Genomic DNA, 16631 nt, shown 5'->3' with positions numbered 1-16631 from the left:
ATAAGTATGAGTATAAGTGATTGGTCAAAGAGTCATAGAGTCACAGAGTTATACAGCATGGAAACAGGCCCTTCAGTATAAGATTATTAAGGGGTTGGACACGTTAGAGGCAGGAAACATGTTCCCAATGTTGGGGGAGTCCAGAACAAGGGGCCACAGTTTAAGAATAAGGGGTGGGCCATTTAGAACTGAGATGAGGATTTTCTTTTTCAATCAGAGAGTTGTGAATCTGTGGAATTCTCTGCCTCAGAAGGCAGTGGAGGCCAATTCTCTGAATGCATTCAAGAGGGAGCTAGATAGAGCTCTTAAGGATAGCGGAGTCAGGGGGTATGGGGAGAAGGCAGGAACGGGGTACTGATTGAGAATGATCAGCCATGATCACATTGAATGGCGGTGCTGGCTCGAAGGGCCGAATGGCCTCCTCCTGCACCTATTGTCTATTGTCCATTGTCTATTCAGTCCAACTTGCACACACCGGCCAACATGTCCCAGCTACACTAGTCCCACCTGCCTGCGTTTGGTCCATATCCCTGCAAACCTGTCCTATCCATGTACCTGCCTAACTGCATCTTAAACGTTGGGATAGTCCCAGCCTCAACTACCTGTCTGGCAGCTTGTTCCTGCCTTCTCCCCGTACCTCCAGACTCCGCTATCCTTAAGAGCTCTATCTAGCTCTCTCTTGAATGCATTCAGAGAATTGGCCTCCACTGCCTTCTGAGGCAGAGAATTCCACCCTGGATAGACATATACAAAGTTACGATTGGGTAGACAGTCAGAACCGTTTTGACAGGTTGCAAAAGTCAAAGGTGTAGAAGTCTGAAGAAGGGTCTCGCCCCAAAACGCCACCTATTCCTTTTCTCCAGAGATGCCTTCTGACCCGTTGCTTTTCTCCAGCGTTTTTGCGTCTATCTTCGGTTGAAAGCAACTATCTTCGGTTGAAAGCAACATCTGCAGTCCCTTCCTACACAAACAGTAGTAGAGGCCACAGCTTCAGGTTGAGACGAGCGATGCAGGGCAAGTATTCTTTTTGTGGACGTAGGTGGGGGCCTGGAACTCGCTGCCAGGGGTGGTGGTGGAGGCAGGTATGATAGATGCTGTGTTCATAAGTGATAGGAGCAGAATTAGGCCATTCGGCCCATCGTCTACTCCGCCATTCAATCATGGCCGATCTATCTCTCCCTCCTAACCCCATTCTCCTGCCTTCTCCCCATAACCCCTAACACCCGAGCTAATCAAGGATCGGTCTATCTCTGCCTTAAATATATCCACTGACGGCCTCCACAGTCTTCTGTGGCAATGAATTCCACAGATTCACCACCCTCCCACTATACAATACTGCACCAACCAGCGATCCCTGCACATTAACACTATCCTACACACACTAGGGACAATTTTTGCCATGTCTAAGCAGGGATGGACAGACGGCATTTCGGGTCCGGACTCTCAAGTCTTCTATGTTTCTAGAAACATAGAAACATTGAAAATAGGTGCAGGAGTAGGCCACTCGGCCCTTTGAGCCAGAACTGCCATTCAATATGATCATGGCTGATCATCCAAAATCAGTACCCGTTCCTGCTTTCTCCCCATATCCTTTTATTCCGTTAGCCGTAAGAGCTATATCTAACTCTCTCTTGAATACATCCAGTGAATTGGCCTCCACTGCCTTCTGTGGCAGAGAATTCCACAGATTCACAACTCTCAGGGTGAAAAAGTCTTTGCTCATCTCAGTCCCAAATGGCCTACCCCTTATTCATAAACTGTGGCCCCTGGTTCTGGACTCCCCCAACATTGGGAACATTTTTCCTGCATCTAGCCTGTCCAATCCCTTAAGAATTGTATATGTTTCTATAAGATCCCCTCTCATCCTTCTAAATTCCAGTGAAACCAAGTTATCAAGTGTTCCATAGAAACATAGAAAGTAGGTGCAGGAGGAGGCCATTCGGCACTTCGAGCCAGCACCGCCATTCATTGTGATCATGGCTGATCATCCACAATCAGTAACCCGTGCCTGCCTTCTCCCCATATCCCTTGATTCCACTAGCCCCTAGAGCTCTATCTAACTCTCTCTTAAATCCATCCAGTGAATTGGCCTCCACTGCCTTCTGTGGCAGAGAATTCCACAAATTCACAACTCTCTGGGTGAAAAAGTTCCTTCTCACTTCAGTTTTAAATGGCCTCCCCTTTATTCTAAGACTGTGGCCCCTGGTTCTGGACTCGCCCAACATTGGGAACATTTTTCCTGCATCTAGCTTGTCCAGTCCTTTTATAATTTTATACGTCTCTATAAGATCCCCTCTCATCCTTCTAGATTCCAGTGAATCCAATCCATCAGGGGTTCCCTTGCAGTTAGAAGCCCCGCCGGGTCCTTCATCGCAGAGACGAGCCCGGTCGGCCGCCGCACGTGCTCGCTGGCGGACCGAAGGGCCGTTGTTCGCGTCGGCCGGCGGGACTGCTCTGGCGCGGCTCTCTGGCGTGCGCTGGGTCATGTCCCCATCCCTCAGCACTACCTGCTGCACTTGCACTTGTGTAGGAAGGAACTGCAGATGCCGCTTTACACCGAAGATAGACACAAGAAGCCGGAGTAACTCAGCGGGACAGGCAGCATCTCTGGGGAGAAGGAACGGGTGACGTTTCGGGTCGAGACCCTTCTTCAGACTCATGGTTTGATACAACTTAATATACACCGATCAGCCAAAACATTATGACCCGATGAGCCCAAATATTATGACCACCTGCCCAATATGCTGTTGGTCCTCCGTGTGCAGCCCCATATGCAGCAGGGTGCGATGCACTGTGTATTGTGACACATTCCTCCCGTGACCACCATTAAAATTTTCTGTGACTTGTGCCACAGTCGACCTTCTGTCGGTTCGGACCAGACGGGATAACCTTCGTTGCCCTCGCGCATCGATGAGCCTTGGGCGCCCAACACCCTGTCTGTTGCCGGTTTGTGGTTTGTCCCTCCTCGGACCACTGTCGGTAGGTACTCACCACTGCTGACTGGGAGCATCCCACAAGCCTTGCCGTTTCAGAGATGCTCTGACCCAGTCGTCTGGCCAGAACAATTCGCCCCTTGTCAAAGTCGCTCAGGTCTTTACTCCTGCCCATTTCTCCTGCATCCAACACATCAACTTCAAGAACTGACCGTTCACTTGCTGAGTTCAGAAGGGTGAGAGGGAATCTTAAAGAGACGTATGAAATTATAACAGGACTGGACAAGCTAGATGCAGGAAAAATGTTCCCTATGTTGGGGGAGTCCAGAACCAGGGGCCACAGTCTTAGAATAAAGGGGAGGCCATTTAAAACTGAGGTGAGAAGGAACTTTTTCACCCAGAGAGTTGTGAATTTGTGGAATTCTCTGCCACAGAGGGCAGTGGAGGCCAAATCACTGGATGAATTTAAGAGAGAGTTAGATAGAGCTCTGGGGGCTAGTGGAATCAAGGGATATGGGGAGAAGTTGGGCACAGGTTACTGATTGTGGATGATCAGCCATGATCACAATGAATGGCGGTGCTGGCTCGAAGGGCCGAATGGCCTCCTCCTGCACCTATTGTCTATATGTCTATTGTCAACCCGAGACTGCGAGCTCCGCGATGTTAAAGTCCACAGACCGCGGGGTTGGTGCGCCGATCCCAGGCAAGGGATCGCACGCTCAGATGGTAAATTCACACCCCACGGCTATAATGAAACCAATACCAGAGGGCAGCACAGTGGCGCAGAGGTAGAGTGCCAGGACTCGAGGGCCTGAGCTGTTGGGAGAGGTTGAGCAGGCTAGGACTTTATTCCTTGCAGCTCACTAGGATGAGTGGTGATCTTTTTAATTTTTTTAATTTTTAATTTTTTTTACAATAGGTGCAGGAGGAGGCCATTCGGCCCTTCGAGCCAGCACCACCATTCAATCTGATCATGCCTGATCATTCTCAATCAGTACCCCGTTCCTGCCTTCTCCCCATGCCCCCTGACTCCGCTATCCTTAAGAGCTCTATCTAGACAGAGGTGTATAATATTAGACAGAGCGCATCTTACAGAGGTGTATAATATTATGAGGGGATAGATAAGGTGAATGCACAGTCTTTTACCCAGTCAAGTCAAGTCACGTTTATTTGTCACATACATATACCAGATGTGCAGTGAAATGAAAGTGGCAATGCCTGCGGATTGTGCTAAACTACAAAACAGAATAGAATTATTTTTTTTTTAACACAAAAAATAAATTAATACAGTAAATTGGACAATAGGTGCAGGAGGATATGCTTGGTCCATATCTCTCCAAACCTGCCCTGTCCATGTACCTGTCCAACTGTTTCTGAAACGATGAGATAGTCCCAGCCTCAACTACCTCCTCCGGCAGCTTGTTCCGTACACCCACCACCCTCTGTGTGAAAAAGTTACCCCTCGCATTCCTATTAAATCTTTTCCCCCTCACCTTGAACCTATGTCCTCTGGTCCTCGATTCCCCTACTCTGGGTAAAAGACTCTGTGCATCTACCCGATCTATTCCTCTCATGATTTTGTACACCTCTATAAGATCTCCCCTCATCCTCCTGCGCTCCATGGAATAGAGACCCAGCCTGCTCAACCTCTCCCTACAGCTGACACCCTTCATTTTCTTCTAAACTTTCCAAAGGTACGTCCTTCTAAAGGTCTTCTGAGGCTGCGGCCTCTGGCCCTGAACTCTCCCGCCAGCGGGAACATCCTCTCCACATCCAGACCTTTCAGTATTTCCGAAATATTTTGCGCCTAATCTCGCTAAACCTCCGCTGTGTATCCAGGGTATTGTGTTTGGAGAGTGGTGTGTGTTGAATTATCTCGGCAGTGAGGCTATAGTGTCGCGTCAGTCCCTTTTTGCTGGGTCTCTGGCTTCGGATCAAGCTTGGTAACAGCATTTTCCATTGTTGTGATGGTCTAGATTGGGTGGTGGGGGGGGGTGTGGGGGGGGTGGGGGGGAGAGAGGGAGGGAGGTAGAGACCGCTGACCTATGCGACAATGGCCTTTTTTGACTCGTCCGTGGCCAACATTTCTGCAGTGGAACCGGAGTTCGCTGAGCCAGCAAGGTATTTGTGCTCATTCGGCACTTTACGCTTGGGACGGGCGCGGGGTATAAAAGAGGGCTCTGCCGCGCTGAGCAACAACACAGCAGCCTCTCGGGATCCAGCCAACACAGACCCAGGTAAGCACGATGATGCCAGCCTCCCGTGCTAGCTAGCGTTTATTTCGAGTGCGCAAAAATCTGTGGAATTCTCTGCCTCAGAAGGCAGTGGAGGCCAATTCTCTGAATGCATTCAAGAGAGAGCTAGTTAGAGCTCTTAAGGATAGCGGAGTCAGGGGGTATGGGGAGAAGGCAGGAACGGGGTACTGATTGAGAATGATCAGCCATGATCACATTGAATGGCAGTGCTGGCTCGAAGGGCTGAATGGCCTACTCCTGTACCTATTGTCTATTGTCTATTGTCTATAAAACAGAGACGAAATTGAGGCAGTGCAGCGTAGGTTGATCCCCGGGATGGCGAGACTGTCGCATGAGGAGAGATTGAAAAGACTGGGCTTGTACTCGCTGGAGTTTAGAAGGATGTGAGGGGGATTTTATAGAGACGTATAAAAATTATAAAAAGGACTGGACAAGCTAGATGCAGGAAAAATGTTCCCAATGTTGGGGGAGTCCAGAACCAGGGGCCACACAGTCTTAGAATAAAGGGGAGGCCATTTAAACTGAGGCGAGAAGGAACTTTTTCACCCTTGGTGTTGCGAATTTGAGGAATTCTCTGCCACAGAGGGCAGTGGAGGCCATATCACGGGATGAATTTAAGAGAGAGTTAGATAGAGCTCTAGGGGCCAGTGGAATCAAGGGGTACGCGGAGAAGGCAGGCACAGGTTGCTGATTGTGGATGATCAGCCATGATCACAATGAATGGCGGTGCTGGCTCGAAGGGCCGAGTGGCCTCCTCCTGCACCTATTTTCTATGTTTCTATGGTTTTAAATGCTGAGGCTGGATGAGACGCTGGTCAGGCTGCATTTGCAGTGTGGCGAGCCAATCTGGGCCACGTATCTGAGGCTCTGAGGAGAGGTTCCGGAGGAGGTTTTGCAAGAATGATCCCAGTAATGAGTGGGTGAACTGCTATGGTGAGTGTTTGTCTACACTGGGCCTGGAGCGGAGTTTAGAAGGATGAGGGGGGGACCTCGTTGAAATGTACGGAACAGTGAAAGGCTTGGACAGAGTGGATGTGGAGAGGATGTTTCCACTGGTGGGAGAGTCTAGGACCAGAGGTCACAGCCCCAGAATTAAAGGACTTTATAGACAATTTGTGCAGGAGGAGGTCTGAGGCAGAGATTTCCACAGATTCCTCCCACATCTCTCCACTGAACTCAACTTTCATTTATAGACAATAGACAATAGGTGCAGGGGGAGGCCATTCGGCCCTTCGAGCCAGCACCGCCATTCAATGTGATCATGGCTGATCATTCTCAATCAGTACCCCGTTCCTGCCTTCTCCCCATACCCCCTGACTCCGCTATCCTTAAGAGCTCTATCTAGCTCTCTCTTGAATGCATTCAGAGAATTGGCCTCCACTGCCTTCTGAGGCAGAGAATTCCACAGATTCACAACTCTCTGACTGAAAAAGTTTTTCCTCATCTCCGTTCTAAATGGCCTACCCCTTATTCTTAAACTGTGGCCCCTTGTTCTGGACTCCCCCAACATTGGGAACATGTTTCCTGACTCTAACGTGTCCAAACCCTTAATAATCTTATACGTTTCGATAAGATCTCCTCTCATCCTTCTAAATTCCAGTGTATACAAGCCTAGTCGCTCCAGTCTTTCAACATACGACAGTCCCGCCATTCCGGGAATTAACCTAGTAACTTTCTTTTAGGAAGGGGATGAGGAGAAATGTCTTTAGTCAAAGAGGGTGGTGAATCTGTGGAATTCTTTGCCACAGACAGCTGTGGAGGCCAAGTCAGTGGATATAATTAAGGCAGTAAGTTCACCGTGTGATCTGTGTGGGGTTTTCTCCTTGTGTTCTAGTTTCCAAAGACTTACAGGTTTTGCAGGTTAATCGGTTTTGATATTTAAAAATAGTAAATTGTCTCTACCCGGAGAAAACCCCACGCAGGTCACGGGTAGAGAGTGCAAACTTCGTACAGACAGCCCACGTAGTCAGGGTGGAACCCGGTACTGTAAGGCAGCAACTCTACCGCTGCGCCACCGTGACGCCCTGCAGATGGTGTTGAAATAATTTAAAGGACTCGTTCCATGGATGACAGACTGACGTCACAGGAACATTAGTCAATAGGGCATAGACAATAGACAATAGGTGCAGGAGGAGGCCATTCGGCCCTTCGAGCCAGCACCGCCATTCAATGTGATCATGGCTGATTGGTAAGGGTGTCAGGGGTTATGGGGAGAAGGCAGGAGATTGGGGTTGAGAGGGGAAGACTGATCAGCCACGATTGAGTGGCAGAGTAGACTCGATGGGCCGAATGGCCAAAATTTGCTCCTGGAAAGTATGAAGGCAAAGGTGAAAAGGTGCCGATTCCAGACCAACACTGGAGATGGCTCCTTTGATTTGTGACCGGATTGGCAATGGACTAATGGACTTTACATTGTTGCTGTTCCAGCAGACACAGAACCATTCACGATGACAACCCAGCCAATGGATGTCATGGGACAGTGGAAGATCACAGTGTGGGAAGAGCAGAACTTCCAAGGAAAGCACTGCGAGTTCATGCTGGAATGCGCCAACATCATGGAGCGTGGATTCAACAAGATCCGATCCATCAAAGTAGAATGTGGACCGTAAGTACCTGAGTACCTTTAGATCCATCTCTATCACCCGCCTTCCCCAACCTCACCTCCCTGCCAAGGAAGGTTCCCAACATTAGTAGGGTAGAAAAACAAGATTTCAAGATGTCAAGATTCCAAGATCAATTTATTGTCACCTGTACCAATTACGGTACAGTGGAATTGGAGTTACCATACAGCATTACTAAGTAACTTCTTTGATCTCTACGACCAGGTTATGTCCTGACCCGATATCTCCTAACTTAGTCTGAAGTCTTATTTTGAGACTGACGTTTAATTCCTCAGCCCGAAAAATAATAGATCCTTCCACATCACTCTACTGAACTCACCTTTCATTTATAGACAATAGACAATAGGTGCAGGAGGAGGCCATTCGGCCCTTTGAGCCAGCACCGCCATTCAATGTGATCATGGCTGATCATTCTCAATCAGTACCCCGTTCCTGCCTTCTCCCCATACCCCCTGATTCCGCTATCCTTAAGATAGCTCTCTCTTGAATGCATTCAGAGAATTGGCCTCCGCTGCCTTCTGTGGCAGAGAATTCCACAGATTGACAACTCACTGTGTGAAAAAAGGTTTTTCCCTCATCTCAGTCCTAAATGGCCTACCCCCTTATTCTTAAACCGTGACCCCTGGTTCTGGACTCCCCCGACATCTGGGAACATTTTTCCTGCATCTAGCCTGTCCAATCCCTTATGAATTTTATACGTTTCTATAAGATCCCCTCTCATCCTTCAAAATTTCAGATACTGAGATGCTGAGGTACCGAATGGCTGACTCTTGCATGTGCTGGTTTAAACCGAAGGTAGACACAAAAAGCTGGAGTATAGCTAACGAAAGACTGGAGCGCCTAGGCTTGTATACACTTGAATTTAGAAGGATGAGAGGGGATCTTATATAAGATTATATAAGATTATTAAGGGGTTGAACACGTTCGAGGGAGGAAACATGTTCCCAATGTTGGGGGAGTCCAGAACCAAGGGCGACAGTTTAAGAATAAGGGGTAAGCCATTTGGAACGGTAATGAGGAAAAACTTTTTCAGTCAAAGAGTTGTAAATCTGTGGAATTCTCTGCCTCGGAAAATCAGTGGAGGCCAATTCTCTGAATGCATTCAAGAGAGAGCTGGATAGAGCTCTTAAGGATAGCGGAGTCAGGGGGTATGGGGAGAAGGCAGGAACGGGGTACTGATTGAGAACGATCAGCCATGATCACATTGAATGGTGGTGCTGGCTCGAAGGGCCGAATGGCCTCCTCCTGCACATATTGTCTATTGTCTATTGTCTATTGTAGACACAAAAAGCTGGAGTGTAGCTAACGAAATCAAGGAATATGGGGAGAAAGCAGGAACGGGGTACCGATTCCGGATGGTCGGCCCATGATCACATTGAATGGCGGTGTTGGCTCGAAGGGCCTATGTCTGTGTCTAGTATCTGGAGCCAACAATGACTCATATTGATGTAGAACCTTTATATCTGGTGGAATGACCATTGACCATCCTCTCTCTCTCTCTCTCTCTCTCTCTCTCTCTCTCTCTCTCTCTCTCTCTCTCTCTCTCTCTCTCTCTCTCTCTCTCTCTCTCTCTCTCTCTCTCTCTCTCTCTCTCTCTCTCTCTCTGTCTCTGTTCGTCTTTGTAGATGGGCAGGATTCGAACACCCAGAATTCCAGGGGCAGCAGTTCATTCTGGAGAAGGGAGACTACCCACGTTGGGATGCCTGGAGCGGAAACAGTGGCTACAGGACCGAGCACCTTCTCTCGTTCCGCCCCATTAAGAGTGCCGTAAGCCCTTCGATACCTTGCACTTTCTGTGTGTGTGTGTGTGTGTGTGTGTGCGGATATAAACTGTGAAAGGCGTAGTAGATAGTGTGGACAGACTGTCTTCAGAATGCCATCTGTTGTCCACCCGAACACAATCCAACACCCCTCCCATTCCCTTAAATACCCACATGCCCATCCAAAAGTCTCTTAGATGTCACTATCTGCCTCTACCACCAGCTCCGGTAGCTCACAAGAAGATAGGCATAAAACGCTGGAGTAACTCAGCGGGACAGGCAGCGACTCTGGATAGAAGGAATGGGTGACGTTTCGGCTTGAGATCCTCCTTCAGACCTGAAGAAGTCTGAAACATTAGAAACATAGAAAACAGGTGCAGCGGTCGGCCATTCAGCCATTTTGAGCCAGCACCGCCATTCAATATGATCGTGGGCTGATCATCCAGAATCAGTACCCCGTTCCTGCTTTCTACCCATATTCCTTGATCTCGTTGGCCATACACCAGCCTTTTTGTGTCTACCTTCGGTTTAAACCAGCGCCTGCTGTTCTCTGAAGAAGGGTCTCGACCCGAAACGTCACCCATTCCTTCTATCCGGAGATGCTGCCTGTCCCGCTGAGTTACTCCAGCACTTTCTGTCTATCTTCGGTGTAAACCAGCATCTGCAGTTCCTTCCTAGTCAGGAACTAGTCAGCTTGTTCCATACACCCACCACCCTCTGTGTGAAAACGTTACCCCTCGGATTCCTATTAAATCTTTTCCCCTTCACCTTGAACCCATGTCCTCTGGTCCTCGATTCCTCTACTCTGGGCAAGAGACTCTGTGAATCTACCCCGATCTATTCCTCTCATGATTTTGTACACCTCTGTAAGATCTCGCCTCATCCTCCTGCGCTCCATGGAATAGAGACACAGACTTCCTATTTTCCCCAGGGTGGACTTGTTCAACACTAGAGAGCACAGCTATAAGGTGGAGGGGGGGTGGGGAGATTGTAATGGGGATGTGTGGGGCACGTTTTTTACACAGTGGGTGGTGGGGGCTTGGAACGCACTGCCAAGGGTGGTGGTGGAGGGAGATACAAGAGTGGCTTTTAAGAGGCTTTTGGATGGGCACAGGGAAGAGCAGGGAATAGAGGGACATGGATCATGTACAGGTGGATGAGATCACTTGGCCTCATGTTCGACACAGACAGTGTGGGCCGAAGGGGGCCCATTTCTGTGCTGTTCTATCTTCTATGTTCTTTCAGGCTCTGAAGCAGAGTTGTAGAGTCATAGTGTGATACAGTGTGGAAACAGGCCCTTCGGCCCAACTCGCCCACACCGGCCATCAATGTCCCAGCTACCCTAGTCCCACTTGCCTGCACTTGGTCCATAACCCTCCAAACCCGCCCTATCCATGTACCTGTCCAACTGTTTCTTAAACGATGAGATAGTCCCAGCCTCAACCACCTCCTCCGGCAGCTTGTTCCATACACCCACCACCCTCTGTGTGAAAAGGTTACCCCTTGGATTCCTATTAAATCTTTTCCCCTTCACCTTGAACCTATGTCCTCTGGTCCTCGATTCCCCTACTCTGGGCAAGAGACTCTGTGCGTCTACCCGATCTATCCCTCTCATAATTTTGCACACCTCTATAAGATCTCCCCTCGTCCTCCTGCGCTCCATGGAATAGAGACCCAGCCTACTCAGCCTGGAATAGAGACTTAGCCTGCTCAACCGAGCCTACTCAACGTGGTTCTGTAACTCCAGGCCCGTGAGGTTCAAAGTACAGTCTCCTCAGTGCATGGTGGCGCAGCGGTAGAGTTGCTGCCTCACAGCGCCAGAGACCCGGGTTCGATCCTCACTACGGGCGCTGTCTGTGTGGAGTTTGCATGTTCTCCCTGTGACCGGGTGGGTTTTCTCCGAGTATGACCAGCGATCCCCCCCCCGCCCCCACCCCCCTCCACCAACACTATCCTCCACTCCAGGGACAATTAACAAGCTTCACCGAAGCCGATTAACCTCCAAACCTGGGTATCACAGAATGCTGGAGTAACTCAGCAGGTCAGGCAGCATCTGGGAGTGAAGGACTGACCCATTCCCTCTCTCTCCTGAGAAGCTGCCTGACCTGCTGAGTTACTCCAGCATTTTGTGAATAAATACCTTCGATTTGTACCGGCATCTGCAGTTATTTTCCTACACAACCTGCAAAACCTGGACTGTGGGAGGAAACCGGAGCACCCGGAGAAAAACCCACCCGGTCACATGGAGAATATACTGTACAAACTCCGTATCAGCCATGATCACATTGAATGGCGGTGCTGGCTCGAAGGGCTGAATGGCCTCCTCCTGCACCTATTGTCTATTGTCAGTCCAGACGAGCGCCGGTGGTCAGGATTGAACCTGGGCCTCTGGTGTTGTGCGGCAACAACTCGACCGCTGCGCCCACTGACCGGGATTCAACGGGGGGCGATGGACAAGGGTCTCACGGTGCCAGGCCGGCAATCGGCCTCGTGCCGTGCTTCAGAAACGTCGCCATGGACGTTGATCAGAGATTCCTAACGCTGTCATTCTTTCTCCCTCTCTCTCTGTCTCTCTCTCTGTCTCTCTCTGTCTCTCTCTGTCTCTCTCTGTCTCTCTCTGTCTCTCACTGTCTCTCTCTGTCTCTCTCCCTCTCTCTCTCTCTGTCTCTCTCTGTCTCTCTCTGCCCCACAGAGCCACAGCGACAGCAAGATCTCTCTGTACGAAGGCGAGAACTTCCAGGGGCGCAAGTTTGAGCTGTGCGATGACTACCCATCCCTGCAAGCCATGGGCTGGTGCAGCAAGGAAGTCGCCTCCATCAAGGTCCACTCTGGAGCGTAAGTCGCCACTGGCTTAGCTCAGGCGCACCCGCAAAACGCCGCGGTGACCCAGCGGGTCTCCGGAGAGAGGGGATGGGCGACGTTTCGGGGTCGAGACCCTTCTTCAGACTGACGCCAGGGGAGGACAGAGATAGAATGTAGTCGGAGACAGTAAGACTGGTGGGAGGACTGGGAAGGGCGGGAGGGGATGGAGAGAGAGGGAAAGCAGGGACCATCTGAACTTTGTTTTTCCTGCACATCCGCAGTACCTTCCTACACACTGGTTGAGTTTCCACACACTGTGGAATTCTCTGCCTCAGAAGGCAGTGGAGGCCAATTCTCTGAATGCATTCAAGAGAGAGCTGGATAGAGTTCTTAAGGATAGCGGAGTCAGGGGGTATGGGGAGAAGGCAGGAACGGGGTACTGATTGAGAATGATCAGCCATGATCACATTGAATGGCGGTGCTGGCTCGAAGGGCTGAATGGCCTACTCCTGCACCTATTGTCTATTGTCTAACTGCTGGGAAAAACGGTCCCTGAATCTGAAGGGAGTGCGTTCGAATTTGCTTTACGTGGTCCCTGATGGGGGCGGGGAACATGCCCATGGTGGGAAGACGTCCGGGGCAAGAGGGCCTTTACCACATTGATTGGTTGTGTTGTCTCCACAGCTGGGTTGGGTACCAGTACCCTGGATACAGAGGCTACCAGTACATCTTCGAGAGGGACCGACACAATGGCGAATACAAGAACTACAACGAGTTCAGCACCCAGGCCCACACCAACCAGATGCAGTCGATGCGCAGAGTCCAGCACTAGGCCGTGACCAGACCATCTACTCACTGGGAGGATTGAAGGGGGGAGAGGGGAGGAGCGGGAGACGGGAAATGATATCAGCTGCCTGTGTAAAGAAGGAACTGTACTGAACAATAAAGCACCTGCATCTTCCAAAACATCTGAGGCCTGTTCGTGTATCTTTCCTGTTAGACAGAGCTCTTAATGATAGCGGAGTCAAGGGGGTACGGGGAGAAGGCGGGAAAGGGGTACTGATTGTGCACATGATCACAGTGAATGGCAGTGCTGGTGCGAAGGGCCGAATGGCCTCCTCCTGCACTTATTGCCTATTGTCTATTGTCTATTGTTCCATTTCAATGAGTTGACCACATAGTCACAGAGTGATACAGCATGGAAACATGCCCTTCGGCCCAACTAGCCCGACTGGAGCGACTAGGCTTGTATACACTGGAATTTAGAAGGATGAGAGGGGATCTTATCGAAACGTATAAGATTATTAAGGGGATGGACACGGTAGAGGCAGGAAACATGTTCCCAATGTTGGGGGAGACCAGAACAAGGGGCCACAGTTTAAGAATAAGGGGTAGGCCATTTAGAACTGAGATGAGGAAAAACTTTTTCAGTCAGAGAGTTGTGAATCTGTGGAATTCTCTGCCTCAGAAGGCAGTGGAGGCCAATTCTCTGAATGCATTCAAGAGAGAGCTAGATAGAGCTCTTAAGGATAGCGGAGTCAGGGGGTATGGGGAGAAGGCAGGAACGGGGTACTGATTGAGAATGATCAGCCATTATCACATTGAATGGCGGTGCTGGCTCGAAGGACCGAATGTGGTGAACATAAATGCACACGATACTCCATACGCGACTCAACCAATGTTCTGATAAGGCACGGAGAAACATAAAGTTCTGGGGTGAATCGGTCACGGTGGCGCAACGGTAGAGTGGAATAGACTTCACCCTACTGTAGTTACTCAACCAGACACAACTACATTTAAGGCAGCTCTTCTTCTCCAAGAAGCCCTTCTTGCCTAAGTCCATACTCCGCCACCTCCAGTTTAAATTCCATTTGGAATATTTTGGAGGACCAAGAACCAAGGGTTGCTGCCTTACAGTGAATGCAATGCCATACACCCGGGTTCTATCCTGACTACAGGTGCTGTCTGTACGGAGTTTGTCCGTTCTCCCCGTGACCCGCGTAGGTTTTCTCCGAGATCTTCGGTTTCCTCCTTAAGTTGTCAGAGTGTTAAGGCATGGTGGAGCACTTTGCATTTACTGCAGGAGGAGATGGTTTGGTTTAGTTTAGGTTAGAGATATAGCATGGAAACAGGCCCACCAAGTCCACGCCAACCATCGATCCCCGCACATTAATACTACCCTACACACACTAGGGACAATTTCACATTTATAGCGAGCCAATTAAACTACAAACCACTTAATCCTTTTGAGTGTGGGAGACAATAGACAATAGACAATAGACAATAGACAATAGACAATAGACAATAGACAATAGACAATAGACAATAGACAATAGGTGCAGGAGGAGGCCATTCAGCCCTTCGAGCCAGCACCGCCATTCAATGTGATCATGGCTGATCATTCTCAATCAGTACCCCGTTCCTGCCTTCTCCCCATACCCCCTGACTCCGCTATCCTTAAGAGCTCTATCTAGCTCTCCCTTGAATGCATTCAGAGCATTTAGAGTGTGGGAGGAAACCGAAGATCTCGGAGAAAACCCAATCAGGTCACTGGGAGAACGTACAGACAGCTCCCACGGTCGGGATCGAACCCGGGTCTCCGGCGCTGCATTCGCTGTAAGGCAGCAACTCTACTGCTGCGCCACCGTGCCGACCCTACACAATAGGGACAAGTCCCAGAAGCCAATTAACCCACAAATCTGCACGTCTGCGGGAGGAATCCCGGAGCGCCCAGAGGAAACCCACGTGGTCCCCGGGAGAAGGTACAAACTCCGGCACAAACAGAGACGGCTCTTGTGGTCGGGATGGAACCTGGGTCTCCGGCGCTGTGAGGCGGCAACTCTACCGCTGCGCCACCGTGCCGACCCTCACTTGCTCCCCCTCGTCGAGGCAGGAGATAGACCTCGACAAATGTCTCATTTGACGTCAGGCACCTCGGAGAGGGTGCAGCATCTAGCTGTGTCACAGGGGGCATCTGGGCCTTCTAGTGGCACCCAAATCTCAAGCGCTGGACTCAGTCAGAGACGCAGCTGAGCTGACCACAGTCGAGGACCTTGGACCTTCAGATTGGAGGAGACCCAAGCTGTAAGGGCCCTAGTGAGACCGCACCTGGAGTACTGTGTGCAGTTTTGGTCTCCAAATTTAAGGAAGGATATTCTTGCTATTGAGGGCGTGCAGCGTAGGTTTACTAGGTTAATTCCCGGAATGGCGGGACTGTCATATGTTGAAAGCCTGGAACGACTAGGCTTGTATACACTGGAATTTAGAAGGATGAGAGGAGATCTTATCGAAACGCATACGATTATTAAGGGGTTGGACACGTTAGAGGCAGGAAACATGTTGGGGGAGTCCAGAACAAGGGGCCACAGTTTAAGAATAAGGGGTAGGCCATTTAGAACTGAGATGAGGAAAAACTTTTTCAGTCAAAGAGTTGTGAATCTGTGGAATTCTCTGCCTCAGAAGGCAGTGGAGGCCAATTCTCTGAATGCATTCAAGAGAGAGCTGGATAGAGCTCTTAAGGATAGCGGAGTCAGGGGGTATGAGGAGAAGGCAGGAACGGGGTACTGATTGAGAATGATCAGCCATGATCACATTGAATGGCGGTGCTGGGTCGAAGGGCCGAATGGCCTCCTCCTGCACCTATTGTCTATTGTCTATTAACTCCCCCTCCCATTCCTACACTGACCTTTCTGTCATGGGCCTCCTCCATTGTCAGAATGAGGCCCAGCGCAAATTGGAGGAACAGCACCTCATATTTCGCTTGGGCAGCTTACAACTTGGGCAGTGTTATAAATTTTATAGACAATAGACAATAGACAATAGGTGCAGGAGGAGGCCATTTGGCCCTTCGAGCCAGCACCGCCATTCACTGTGATCATGGCTGACCAATCTTCCTTGACCTCCAAACCCCTTTGTCCTGTTTTCACACCGTACATTTCCTTATCTATGTATCTCCCTTTCCCCTTGACATCAGTCTGAAGAGGGGTCTCCACCCAAAACGTCACCCATTCATTATTCCTTCTCTCCAGAGACGCTGCCTGTCCCGCTGAGTTACTCTGGCATTTTGTGTCTTTCTCCAGTGGTATGAATATTGATTTCTCTAACTTTCATGTCACCTAGGCATCCTCTCTCTCTCTTCTTCCATCCTCTCTCCCCTCCAACCCAAGTCACACCAGCTTCTCGTTCTCACCTGGCAAACAGCTAACAGTTAGTGTAAGAAAATAACTGCAGATGCTGGTACAAATCGAAGGTATTTATTCA

General features: G+C 49.8%; 1 protein-coding gene across 1 annotated transcript; it reads left to right on the top strand.

The window, feature by feature from the left end:
• Positions 1-5146: 5146 nt before the first annotated feature.
• LOC144596182 (beta-crystallin A2-like) lies at positions 5147-13290 on the top strand. The gene is made up of 5 exons (XM_078404367.1): positions 5147-5170; positions 7616-7793; positions 9435-9576; positions 12262-12404; positions 13056-13290. The coding sequence occupies exons 2-5, from the start codon at positions 7636-7638 to the stop codon at positions 13201-13203; spliced, it is 591 nt and encodes a 196-aa protein (XP_078260493.1). The 5' UTR covers positions 5147-5170; positions 7616-7635; the 3' UTR covers positions 13204-13290.
• The last annotated feature ends 3341 nt before the right edge of the window (positions 13291-16631 follow it).

The sequence above is a fragment of the Rhinoraja longicauda genome, chromosome 8, assembly GCF_053455715.1.
Source record: "Rhinoraja longicauda isolate Sanriku21f chromosome 8, sRhiLon1.1, whole genome shotgun sequence".
Taxonomy (NCBI): Eukaryota; Metazoa; Chordata; class Chondrichthyes; order Rajiformes; family Arhynchobatidae; genus Rhinoraja; species Rhinoraja longicauda.
Note: the sequence above shows the minus strand (reverse complement) of the source record. Positions and strands in the feature narration are given on the sequence as shown.

Bases quoted from the DNA above. Each gene is read 5' to 3' on its own strand.
- LOC144596182 (XM_078404367.1), top strand. From the start codon at position 7,636: ATGACAACCCAGCCAATGGATGTCATGGGACAGTGGAAGATCACAGTG. The intron at 7,794-9,434 runs GTAAGTACCTGA...TCGTCTTTGTAG, and splicing joins ATCAAAGTAGAATGTGGACC to ATGGGCAGGATTCGAACACC. The intron at 9,577-12,261 runs GTAAGCCCTTCG...TCTGCCCCACAG, and splicing joins TCCGCCCCATTAAGAGTGCC to AGCCACAGCGACAGCAAGAT.